Genomic DNA, 12,641 nt, shown 5'->3' on the forward strand with positions numbered 1-12,641 from the left:
ACAATGGGGTGTTCATAATCATACTATCCTCACCACTGGTAATGGCTCAATTGTTTGGCACAGTGGGGGATTTTCTGCCCCCAGTCCTCATTTACAACCAGGAGCCTTACAAAAGCATCTATGGAAATTAACTGCTGTCCCCCACCCTTTCCATACGTGGAAGGGCACATAGTATAAAAACAGCTCCAGCAACATTTCTACTTTATCTTTCAAGGTCAATAGTACCTGGTACATACCGGCTTGTGTCCGTTTGCCATGCATACTATTAAAAGGACAGAGTTTGGAATGATTCTGAGACCGTTATAATCTGTGTTAACTGCTCATTATACATATAAATGTTGTCTTAACAATTCTATACTCTATACTCTGTCACCGGAAAGCTTATATTTACTTAGAGCACCCCTGGCCTGTGGCTGCTGTTTTGCGAGTCTCGACCACTGCAACATTGTTCAGAAATGTATCTGATGGACCATGCTCTATGGCGAGCTCTTCATGGATCCCTACAGTTTGCTGGAATGCCTGTTGCAGCTCTCATAGGCATTATTGCTGTGTTGCGGCCGCAGCTACTGCGGCTGTCTCATTGCCCCAATCTGTGCAGACACTACAATTTGTGCAACAATGGCATGAGAAATACTCCAACTTTGGAAAACACAGCGGAATATTGACAGTCGACTGTCCAGTGAGATTGCAGGCCTACAACAGGCTATGTGATGCTGCTGGGAGATCAATTACTGAGCTACAAAGACAAATATCATTGAAATGTGATTGGAACACTACATCGATATGTGTAACCCCATTATCGTTTAATAACACTAAATTTCCTTGGAATGATGTTAGAGACACTTGCTCGGGCAATCTAATGTGTCTATGGACATTCAACATCTGCAAGCAGAGATCTATGAGACTTTCAAAACCAATCTGGGCATGTTACCCAGATCTAAGATCTTAGAAAGTATATCAGAGGGATGAGGAAAATTAAACCCGATAGAGCATGTTAAGATATTGAGCTTCTCTACTGCTATTCTGTTTGCCTTAACATGCAATGTATTTATCTTTGTATGTACAGTCTGTGCCAGAGACGACGAGCCTGTCAACGTACCGACCGACAGTTCGGGTTATGCAATGTCCTCCTACAGTCTCTCGTATACAGACAGAAAGGGGGAGGTGCTGGAGAACAACCAGCCAGAGGCACCATAAGAATGTCCTGAAGGAAAGGGACAAAGCAGCAAGAAACTGAAAGAAGTTTCATTCCCAGGACAGAAAGCCACTGGGAGTGCTGGTTCTCTCCAGAAGGACATCATCCGGGAGCCACCTTGGGGATAAGAATGTTCCTTCTGGTTCCTTCATGACCCAGTATAGAAAACACTGCAGGTACATGACCTGTCAAGAGGCCAAATACTGTGTTGTATTTACTTGCTGTTGTCAACAATTTGCAAAAATCAAAGAGGCTTGAGCCAGGGGACTGAGGTTTTGGCTCCTGGAGAGTCTTAGCCCCCTGCTTTGCAATCCTCTCATCACCACACCTCTAGGACCTGTCTCTCTACATATTCCACACTCTCATTTTCTTTGTGTTTATTTATTACCATAATAGGTGTGTGACATTTCGTGTCTTCCTTTCCAAAGGGTTCTCTAATATTTCTAATTCTCTTTTTTTCTTATTTGAGTGTAGCTTACACACACTATTCCATTCCTTTCAGGTTTACAACATAGTGACTCATCATATAATCCAATAATTGCACTCTTGGGTGTTCACCCCCCTAAAAGTGAAAACACCAATTCTTTTATTTTTAAGGTTTATTTATTTATTTTTTTTTTAATTTTTTTTTTCAACGTTTATTTATTTTTGGGACAGAGAGAGACAGAGCATGAACGGGGGAGGGGCAGAGAGAGAGGGAGACACAGAATCGGAAACAGGCTCCAGGCTCTGAGCCATCAGCCCAGAGCCTGACGCGGGGCTCGAACTCACGGACCGCGAGATCGTGACCTGGCTGAAGTCGGACGTTTAACCGACTGCTCCACCCAGGCGCCCCAGGTTTATTTATTTTTTTGAGAGACAGACAGAGAGTACACAAGCAGGGGAGGGGCAAAGAGAGAGGGAAAGGGAGGGAGAGAGAGAATCCCTAGCAGACTCAGTACTGTCCGCCCAGAGACTGATGCAGGGTCCACACACAAACTGCGAGTATGCATGTCCACACTAAGGAGCATTGTACAGACATTTAGATGCTATTTCCACATCAGAAATGATTTTTGTTTCACTGAGTTTTGAAACATTTAGAAGTAGGAGTCCCAGGAAGTGTTTCTACTTTTCGGTTTTCCCTGTATCACCATCACGGGGCTGGAGGACAAGGTGCACAGGGACACAGACACCTCAGCAATGGCACCGGCTCCTGAGCTCTCCTCTCCTGCAATCCCGCCTCACCCCTGAGCCTGACCCCTGTGGAGTCCAGGGATGCTCAGAAACCTCATCCTCTCCCCACTGATGCCAAGGCTTCTGCTCAGACACCTCCACCTGGCTTACAGTCCAGACCCCACTCAGGCTTCTCAGTCAGAATCCACCTGAGAGCAGAGCAGTGGGGGATGTCCCCTTACCTTTCACCTCATGTGCGGCCACAGGACTAAGGAGAGAAGACCCAGCTGCCTTTCTCCTCCTCAGCCAGGCCCTCCCTAGGGTCTCCTTCAGCTCCAGCACCTGGACAGGGGCCCGGACACGAGGGGGCGCCCTCATCCCAAATGATGTTCAGTGAGTTAGGTTGTTTTCAAAAGCAACAGGGATACAACCTGTGTTCCCCCCACAGACAAATGGCTAAGGAAGATGTGTGGTATATACACACACACATATATACACACACACTAGAATATTATGCGGCCACAAGAAGAATGAGATCTTGCCACTTGTGACAACATAGATGGACAAACAGGGCCGTGTCTCTGCTACGTGAAAGAAATCAGACTGAGAAAGACAAGTACCACATGATCTCACTCCTATGTGGAACTTACAAAACAAGACAAATGAATAAATAGACAAGCAAACAGCAGAATCAGACCTATAAATACAGAGAACTCACGGATGACTGCCAGAGGGAAGGAGGTTGGGAGGATGGGCACAGTGGGTGAGGGGAGTGGGAGACACAGGCTCCAGTTATGGAAGGAACAGGTCTTAGGAATAAAAGGCACAGCACAGGGAATATCATGAGTGATACTGTAACATCACTGTCTGGTGACAGGTGGCAGCTACACTCTGGTGAGCACAGCATGGTGTAGACAGAGGGTGAAGGTCCCCTGGGTGGCAGTGGGTTCTCAGCTCATGGTCCCAGGGCTATGGGATCCAGCCCCGCAGGAATCAGCCTGCTTGAGATTCTCTTATTCATTCTCTCTCTCTCTCTCTCTCCCTCTCCCTCCCTCCCTCCCTCCCTCCCTGACTCTCTTCCCTGCTCTGGCTGTTTCTCTCTCTAAAAAGAAAATGTGTACAGAAGTTCAGTCCATTTTTGTACACCTGAAACTAATGTAATCGTGTTTTCCAACTATATTCAAAGTTAAAAATATTTTTTAAAAGAAATTAATTAGGGAGTATAAACCTTAGGGGTGCCTGGGTAGGTAAGTCAGTTGGGCATCCGACTCTTGATTTCAGCTCAGGTCATGCATGATCTCATGGTTCGTGGGTGTGAGACCTCCATCAGGCTCTTCGAATGGGTGCGTCCTCTCCCATGGCTGCAACTGCAGAGAAAACATGCACAGTTACAATAAGGCATGGGAAGGCTAAGTGAGACTGGCAGAAGCACAAACCCCTATACATGCAGGTGTTCGTGTGGTGTGTGGGGACAGAGGAGAGACTGAGGTGCAAAAAAAAATTAATTGGATGAGAGAGGAAAGGGACCGGACATAGAAATGAACAAAACATCCCAACATGGCATCAAGGTCGCGGGACATAAACTTGTCAGGCACCCATTAAGCATCAGACACCATTCTCTGCACTACATGGTTCAAGACAAAGTCTCTAAGGAACAAGGAGACTCTGAAGAGTTGGAGGAACCAATTTCATGGGATCAATACTCACTGGAAGAAGAAACGTCCATCTCATCAGGCAGCTCACTACTACTGACCTCAGTGTGACCCTGCACCTCACTGAGGATCTTTTCACTTGACACAAATGTGATGGCCAAGCCCTTGGGGGAACTGGCCTGCACAGGCCTCCTGGAAGGGGACAGAGGGTAGCACTGGAAGACCCCAAAGTAGGAAGACACCCAAAAGGAGGGACGAGGGTGTAATGTACGAAGACATAGGAAATCAGGGGCTGGGAGGTGCACTGGGATGTCCGTGTGGGTGTGCAGCTTACCCGATGCAGGTAGGTGTGGGAATCGCCAGGCCGGTGGTAGTTGATGGCAGAGTTCACCTGCTTAATGTCCATGCCTTGGCCACATAGGTTGCTGGCCACAAGAATTCGTTATTGAAGACCTTTAAACTACTGATACCAAGAAAGACAATCATAACATGTTTGTTTCTCAGAAAGACAATCATAAACATGTTCACAGACCTTTATCTCATGGGTCTCATTTCCTCCCAAGAACACCTTTCCATCTCTCACTCACATCTCCTCCCAGGGCGTCCCACAATGGATGGCAATAGCTGGTAAGTTCTGCTCCACCAGGAGCTGGGCAAGGTCAATGCAACGCTGCACAGACTTCACAAAGATCTTGCCTGTGTGTGGAAAGTAGGGGGATGTGGGCCCATGGGTGTGTGTGTGGAGGGGAGAGTGACAATGTACCAGAGTGGGAGATTTCTGGAAGTGTACCCTCCACATGAATCCCACTAAATCCCTCTTATTTCCCGCTACATGATTCCTTTTTTCCTCTAAATATAATTACTCTTCCTTTCTCTCCTTTACTTCGGATTTTCCTCAGCAAATCGGCCTCTGAGGAGATACAGAGAACAGTAACCAAATCTGGCAGACATATTAGGAGACAGGAATGAGGTACTCCATGACAAAGGGATAAGTATTGGAACTAGGGTCTGGAACGACCATGAACAATATTCCTGCTTATGAAATGTTAAACCTAAGACCTACGGGGCGCCTGGGTGGTGCAGTCGGCTAAGCGTCCGTCTTCAGCCAGGTCACGTTCTCGCGGTCCGCGAGTTCAAGCCCCGCGTCGGGCTCTGGGCTGATGGCTCGGAGCCTGGAGCTTGTTTCCGATTCTGTGTCTCCCTCTCTCTCTGCCCCTCCCCCGTTCATGCTCTGTCTCTCTCTGTCCCAAAAATAAATAAAAGTTGGAAAAAAAAAATTAAAAAAAAAACAAAAAAAAACCTAAGACCTACTCTAATTCTGGGAGTAGTTTTAGTGTGAATAAATTGCACAATCCGTAAGCTGAGAAAAAGCTTCTCCTCAGGGTGTGATACAAGAAGAAATAAACTTATTTAAGAACCATAATAAGGCCAATCTATACTGGATTATTTAAGGATTTAAAAGTCCTTCCAGATTTTTTGTAAAGTTTATTTATTTATTTTAAGACAGAGAGAGACAGAGTGAGTATGAGCAGGGGAGGGGCAGAGACAGAGACAGAGAGATCAAGAGAGAGAATCCCAAGCAGGCTCCACACTGTCAGCACAGAGCCTGAGACAGGGCTCCATCTCACAAACCATGAGATCAGGAGTCTGACCCTTAACCGGCTGAGCCACCCAGGCTCCCCAAAACACCGATTCTTTAATTATTATTGATAGGTTGTGGGTGTTTTAAAATATGCAATTGAAGACAGAAGAAACAGCAGCCCCCACATCGGGAACTGGTCTGACACTGACAGCTGGGCCTCAGTGTGGTCAGAAGCTGTCTGATGCCACCACTGGGCCATATTATTCCTGTGGGACATGAGCCAGTCATCTCACGGAACATCAAAAGCACGAAAGGAGACTCCAAAACCATGACACAACTTTGTCCAATTACAGACAAAAACAAGTTACCGTATGACCCACCAAATACCAAACATCTCCCTGTGCTGGTTACTGTGAGCAATCACTGGTTTTTACCATTACATTGTTTTTCTCAAGTTTTTATTTAAATTCGTTATTTAACATACAGGTTAATATTAGTTTCAAGAGTAGAACTGAATGATTCATCACTTACAACACCCAATGTTCATCACAAGTGCCCTCCTTAGAACCCATCACCCATGAGCCTGTCCCATTTAACCTGTGACCCACCCAGAAGCTTGACAGCTTCTCAGTACTGACCACCTTTTCTGTTGGGATTTGTGGTAATATTAAAACAATGAGTTTCTTTTAAAAAGTTTTAAACGTTTATTGATTTTTGAGATAAGAGAGAGACAGAGTGCAAGCAGGGTTGGGCAGAGAGACAGGGAGACACAGAATCCTAAGCAGGCTCCCAGCTCCAAGATGTTAGCACAGAGCGCCACGCGGGACTTGAACTCACGGACCATGAGATCATGACCTGAACCAAAGCCAGATGCTTAACCAACTGAGCCAACCAGGTGCCCCAAAACAAATGACTTTTGATAATTTGATTCCACTCTAAGCAATGCGGGAACACTTATATTACTTAGTGAAACAACACACAACACATTACCGAAAAACAATCATGCATTAGTACAAGATCCATTCCATGTGCAGATGGGCCTATGGAGTTAATGTAACAGAGAAAGACACAGTCAATGATACTGTTTCAGGTTCCAGTTTGCAAAGAACCTCAGAGAAAGTACACATTGTGTAGTTTTAATATAGTATCAAAGATGAATACTCATAATTATCTGAAAAGGTTATGACACATACTATTCTCCTACATTTGGTCAAGGACACAAACTTTTTCATATACTTCACGAAAACAACACAATAGATGCAGAAACAAATCTGAATATCCAGTGGTCTTCTAACGAGACAGACAAGAAAAAGACTTGCAAAAATGTGAAATGCAAGAAAACCACTGTTCTCAGTGCCCCTTTAATTTGGGAACAATGTTACTTTCTATACAAACAATATTTCTGTTTTTATGTGATTTTACATGAATTAATATATATTTGAACCTGTTTTAGTCCTACTGTGGTAAATAAGGATCCATAGAATCCACAGACACACAATTATCTTTGGGATCCTCACTAATTTGTAAGACTGTAGAGATATCCTGAGAACAAAAGGTCCAGGGCTGAGGGACACAGTGGGACAAAGAGCGCTCTGTGCAGTAGGTGAGGCGTCCAGGCCAAGTCCCAGGTCCCCAGGCCCGCCTCTCAGGGACTCTGGCCCCAGGGCGGCGTCGGGGGCGGGGAAGCCCAGTGTTGGGGAGTCCCCATCTGCCCTGGTTTCACTTCTCCCTGTCACAACGTGTGTCAGGTCCTTCTGCCTGGATACTGATGACGCGGCCTCTGTTCACACTCCTATTAGTGTCCAGTTTCCGGAGAAGCCAATCAGCGGCACCGCGGTTCCGGGGTATCAAGTTTCCGCACCCGCCTCCTGAGACTCACATTTCTCCCCAGACCCCGAGGATGCGGTTCCTGATGTCCCGAACTGTGCTCCTGCTGCTGTTGGGGGCCCTGGCCGTGACCCAGACCTGGGCGGGTGAGTGCGGGGTCGGGAGGAAAGGGACTCTGCGGGGCAGGAGCGAGGAGACCGCCCGGGGGGGAAGCGGAACCTCCGGGGAGGCGACTGTCCTCCGCCCCGACCCCAGACCCCCCCACGCCCCCTGCCCCGGCCTTTCCTCCCCCATCCCTCCCTGCTCTCCCCAACTCGGGTCCCCCTCGCCCTGCCCTCCCGTCCCCCTCCCCCTGGGACCTGGGCCCCGCGCGGGGAGGAGGGTCGGGCGGGGTCTCAGCCCCTCCACGCCCGCAGGCTCCCACTCCCTGAGGTATTTCTACACCGCGGTGTCCCGGCCCGGCCTCGGGGAGCCCCGCTTCATCGCCGTGGGCTACGTGGACGACACGCAGTTCGTGCGGTTCGACAGCGACGCCCCGAATCCGAGGATGGAGCCGCGGGCCCCGTGGATGGAGCAGGAGGGGCGGGAGTATTGGGACCAGGAGACGCGGACCGCGAAGAACCACGCACAGATTTTCCGAGTGGACCTGAACACGATGCTCCGCTACTACAACCAGAGCGAGTCCGGTGAGCGACACGGGCCGGGTCCAGGTCACGACCCCCATTCCCACGGACGGGCCGGGTTCGCCCCGAGTCTCCGGGTCAGAGCGCTGCCCTGAGGCCGCGTGACGCCCGTCCCACGACCCTGGAAGAGCCCGAGGGAGCTTTTAGACGGGTTTACTTTCGGTTTCACCTTAATCACTGCTGCTCTGGGGGCGGGGCGGGGACAGGGTCGCACAACATCCAGAGAATGTATGGCTGTGACGTCGGACCGGACGGCCGCCTCCTCCGCGGGTACAGTCAGGACTCCTATGACGGCAAGGATTACATCTCCCTGAACGAGGACCTGCGCTCCTGGACCGCAGCGGACACCGCGGCACAGATCACCCACCGCAGCTGGGAGGAGGCCTGTGTGGCCAATGACATCAGGAACTACCTGGAGGTCACGTGCGTGGAGTGGCTCACCAAATACCTGGAGATGGGGAAGGAGATGCTGCTGCGCGCAGGTACTGGGACCGCGGGGCCTCCTTGATCTCCCCTCCACTGGGGCTGGCTTCCCACCAGGAAGGGAAAATGGACTCAGTGTCATGACCCCTCCCACGGGTGGGAAGAGGGAGATCCGCCTGGGAGTTCATATGCCTACTAGAGACTGACTCACCTTGAGGGTGCTTTTCTCTAAAAGAGAGACAGGAATCCAGTCTCTCCCTGGGTGCAGGTTGAGACATCCCTGAAATAACCCATCAGCAGTTCCCTCTGACCCTGGCAGCCACCTTGTGAACACTGACCTTCCCTCTCAAGGCCTTGTCTCCATCTGGGAACATATTTGGAGATCTGACTCCGGGTTTTCTGAGTCACTCACCCTCCACCACACTCAGGACCACAGTGTGTTCTCCCCTTGGACCAGCAGCTTCCTACCCGGGCTTCTCTCCCAGATTCCAGAACATAACAAGGATCAGGAGATCCCAAAGGCTAGACTGGGGTCTGGGTTTTGTGCTTCTTCCATCCAGACCAGTGGTCCTGTCCACCTCAGGATGGTCACGTGGATGCAGTTTCAGTGGCCCATAAAGCTAAACCACAGTGTGGATTCTCTGTTTCTTCTTCCTCAGAATCTCCCAACACACGGGTGACCCACCACCGCATCTCTGACCATGAGGTGACCCTGAGGTGCTGGGCCCTGGGCTTCTACCCTGAGGAGATCACCCTGACCTGGCAGCGTGATGGGCAGGACCACACCCAGGACACAGAGCTTGTGGAGACGAGACCTGCGGGAGATGGGACCTTCCAGAAGTGGGCGGCTGTGGTGGTGCCTTTTGGAGAGGAGCAGAGATACACATGCCATGTGCAGCACGAGGGGCTGCCCGAGCCCATCACCTTGAGATGGGGTAAGGAGGGTTTGGGGTAGAGCCCCGTGTCAGGGAAAGCAGGGCCCTTCTGGAAATTTCAGAGTCAGGACTGAAGCCAGAGGTCTGGGCCCCTCACCTTCCTTCCCTTTCCAGAGCCATCCTCTCTGCCCTCCATCCCCATCCTGGGCATCATTGCTGGTGTGGCTGTCCTTGTGGTCACTTTGGTGGTTGGAGCTGTGATCTGGAGGAAGAAGTTCTCAGGTAGGAACAGAATGGGGGGGGATCTGAGTCTCTAGTCCCCTTGGGGAGTTTCGTAGGTAGCACATTGTCCTGCCTGGTTCCTGGGAAGTTCCATCCACACACATGTACCTGCCCACTCTGGAGCCATTACTAACATTCACTCTGTAGCAAAGCACTTGGAAAATGAAGGACAGATTTTCACTTGGTAGTTCTGCTGATGGGGACCTGATTCCTAGCAGTGACAGGACAGAGAGGAAGGTCCCTGCTGAGGTCAGACCTCCAGCAAGTCAGGTGGTCCTGTGACCCACCCCACTCTCCCCACACACACCTGTTTCTTCATGTATCCAATCTTGTCCTGGGTCTTCAGTCAGAATTCTGGAAACTTCATTGTGAACAAGGATTAGGAGGTTGCTCTAGGATCACATGGCCCAGTTGTCCCAGGTGTCTAAAATGGTATTTTATTCCACAGGAGGAAAAGGACCAAGCTACTCTCATGCTGCACGTAAGTATTGAGGAAGTGATCCCTGAAACCTGGGATAATGTAGACAGGACCCCTTGGGGAGCTCACGCCCCCACCCCCACCCCCAATAGCTGCTCCTTAGTCTCAACTCCTGTGACTCTGATCATGTCCTGTTTGTTCTACCCCAGGCGATGACAGTTCCCAGGGCTCTGATTCGTCTCTCATGGCTCTTAAAGGTAAGACTCTGGAGGGTGAAGTGGGAAGGAGTGGGGGCACTAGGGACACTTTGAGCATGAGGGGGGCTGTTGAAATGTGGCACTTATGTGACTGACCTAAATGTGTTCATGATAATTTTTTTTACAGTGTGAGACCCCGCTGCCTGTGGAGAACTGAGCGATGCAGGATCTGTTCATGCTCCCACTTGGTGACATCGAGATCCCCTGACTTCCTGCAGATGGTGTCAGAATGTGTCTGCATTCCTATTAGCATATTGTGAGGATGCAGGAGACTGGCCCCCATGCCCACCATGACCCCTCCCATACTGATTTGTGTTCCGTCTCCATCCCTGTCTTTCCTTCATGTTGGGCTGAGCACTGACGCCTTACTTCCCTACTGAAAATGAGAATCCTGATAAGAATTTGTGTTTTGTAATTCTTGGTATGTGGGCATGATGAGGTAATAAAAGAGAGGATTTGTATGGTTGGAAGAGAAAATAAATGAAAGCCCTGAGAACCTTCCAGAACCTGGATGTTTCCTGTGCCGTGTCTGTTGCAGGTGGGGACAGGAGAGGGCTGGAGGAGCCGAGCGGGGATGGGGCCTGGGTCCAGTCGGTGCTCAGTGCATCCTTGGTGTGTCGTGCTCCCTCCTCAGCTGGGTCATGTCTCTGCTCCTTGTCCTTGTCCCTTCTGTGGAACCTTGTCTCACCAGGACCATGACCACAGGGATGTGGATGTCACCTGTCACCGGGACCTTGTGGAGCCAGAGCTTCCTGTGACTGGGTCAGCCCAGGCTCCATCCTGGGTTGTGACCTCAGGCCCATCTTTTGGGGTTTTTTTTCCTTGTGTCTGTGATGCATCAGGCCTGTTCTTGCTCTTGTGTCCGAGTTCCTGTCTCATTCTCCCCAGATCACCCCGGTGGTTACAGCACCAGGAGTCCTTTGGGCTGTTGTTCCCACAGGCCTAGGTGGCCCCTGCACACAGGGGTCTCTGGGGTTTGGAGACATGAATTTTCAGATTCATCCAATCTTCCCCTTCCTCTAGAGCTGTCTTCTGGATTATTCTTTAGATTCTGGAGGTAGGAGGAATCTGAGAGTTTCTCATCGTTATTACGCTTCAGTTAGTTTCTACCTTCCCTGCCTCTCTATGCCCTCTCCCTGCCCTTAGTTCTAGTGATGCTGGTTCTGGCTCCCATCCACGTTCATGGATGTATAAAGCAGGGTCTAATGTAGATTTCTATTTGGTTGGAGAAAGGGCCCCATGGAGCCTACATACAGTGATTCTGTAGATAGGACTGTAACTGTATGCTGTGCTGTGCAGGGGAAATGCTGTGGGAGGGGGGAGCAGAGCAGAAAGAGGGAGGGGGAGCACCCCTGGGGGAAAGTAGAGGCTGCACTGATGGTGAGGTGGGAGCACTTTCTGCGGGAGCTGCCACAGACTGGCTGTGCCTGAGGCTCATCCAGAAGACAGAGGTCCTCTGCGCTGACCACTTGTTCCACTGATAATATCGTGTGCCACGTGCAGGACCTGCTATTTTTTCATCTAAGCACCTCAGTAAGTAAGAAGAGGCAAACGTGCTGGTGTTGCAGAGAATATGTCCTAGGGGTGAGGGACAGACTCTACTTGACCCTGGATCAATTTGGGGACTGAGGGCAATGACCCAATTGAGCAGTCAGAAATCCAAGTATAACCTTTGACTCCCCTGAAACTTAAATACTCCCACTAATAACATACTGTTGATAAGAAGCCTTACTGAAAACAGGAACAGTCATTCAACACATGTTTTGTACGTTACATGGATATGTACATGTATTCTTACAATAAATTAAGGTGGAGAAAATAGTAAGAAAACATAAGAGAAACTGCATTGACAGCACTTATTGTATATAAGTCCACAGATCGGTGGATATACACATGTCAAACCAGTGTAATTCAGAGTCAACTGTATATTGTACAAATGTGGTAAATAAGGGAAGTGTTTAAATTGGAAATTGGTAGGTGCTTTGAGGAAGGTGACCCAGAGAGTTACCTGTGGGGGGACAGGGAAGGTGGCTACTTTACTAGGGTGGTAAGTGTGAGCCTCACTGGGAAGCTGACCTCTGAGAGATGGGTGGGACACAAGGAGTTGTTGAAGAGCATGTCTCAAGGAATTCTTTCCAGGCAGGGGAACTTCCAGGCACACACACTAGGGCAGGAGCGTGTCCTTGTTCAAGGAAGGGTGAGAGGCCACTGTGGCTGGAGCAGAGAGCATGGGAAATGCGCTCAGATATCTAGGCTTTAGGATTAGAAGACTTTTAAATTTTCTCTGAGTGACAT

The 12,641-nt window shown here is 49.6% G+C and overlaps 2 protein-coding genes across 3 annotated transcripts in view; both read left to right on the forward strand.

Annotated features, from left to right (window-relative positions):
* Nucleotides 1-12,641, forward strand: part of LOC115513706 (DLA class I histocompatibility antigen, A9/A9 alpha chain) — a 253,834-nt gene that overhangs the window by 81,285 nt on the left and 159,908 nt on the right. The window lies entirely within an intron of this gene.
* The window catches only part of LOC115513705 (DLA class I histocompatibility antigen, A9/A9 alpha chain), a 165,112-nt gene continuing 159,912 nt past the window's right edge, over nucleotides 7,442-12,641 (forward strand). The window contains exons 1-8 of one of the 2 annotated variants that reach the window (XM_030315040.1): nucleotides 7,442-7,554; nucleotides 7,825-8,094; nucleotides 8,298-8,573; nucleotides 9,174-9,449; nucleotides 9,564-9,671; nucleotides 10,120-10,152; nucleotides 10,299-10,346; nucleotides 10,474-10,852. In XM_030315040.1, the coding sequence (XP_030170900.1) occupies nucleotides 7,482-7,554; nucleotides 7,825-8,094; nucleotides 8,298-8,573; nucleotides 9,174-9,449; nucleotides 9,564-9,671; nucleotides 10,120-10,152; nucleotides 10,299-10,346; nucleotides 10,474-10,478 (1,089 nt within the window). In that variant the 5' untranslated portion in view covers nucleotides 7,442-7,481 and the 3' untranslated portion in view covers nucleotides 10,479-10,852. Of the gene's footprint in view, nucleotides 7,555-7,824; nucleotides 8,095-8,297; nucleotides 8,574-9,173; nucleotides 9,450-9,563; nucleotides 9,672-10,119; nucleotides 10,153-10,298; nucleotides 10,347-10,473; nucleotides 10,853-12,641 lie in introns of those variants that run through there. The other variant, XM_030315041.1, reaches the window with a different exon arrangement.

The sequence above is a fragment of the Lynx canadensis genome, chromosome B2 (genome assembly GCF_007474595.2).
Source record: "Lynx canadensis isolate LIC74 chromosome B2, mLynCan4.pri.v2, whole genome shotgun sequence".
Classification (NCBI taxonomy): domain Eukaryota; kingdom Metazoa; phylum Chordata; class Mammalia; order Carnivora; family Felidae; genus Lynx; species Lynx canadensis.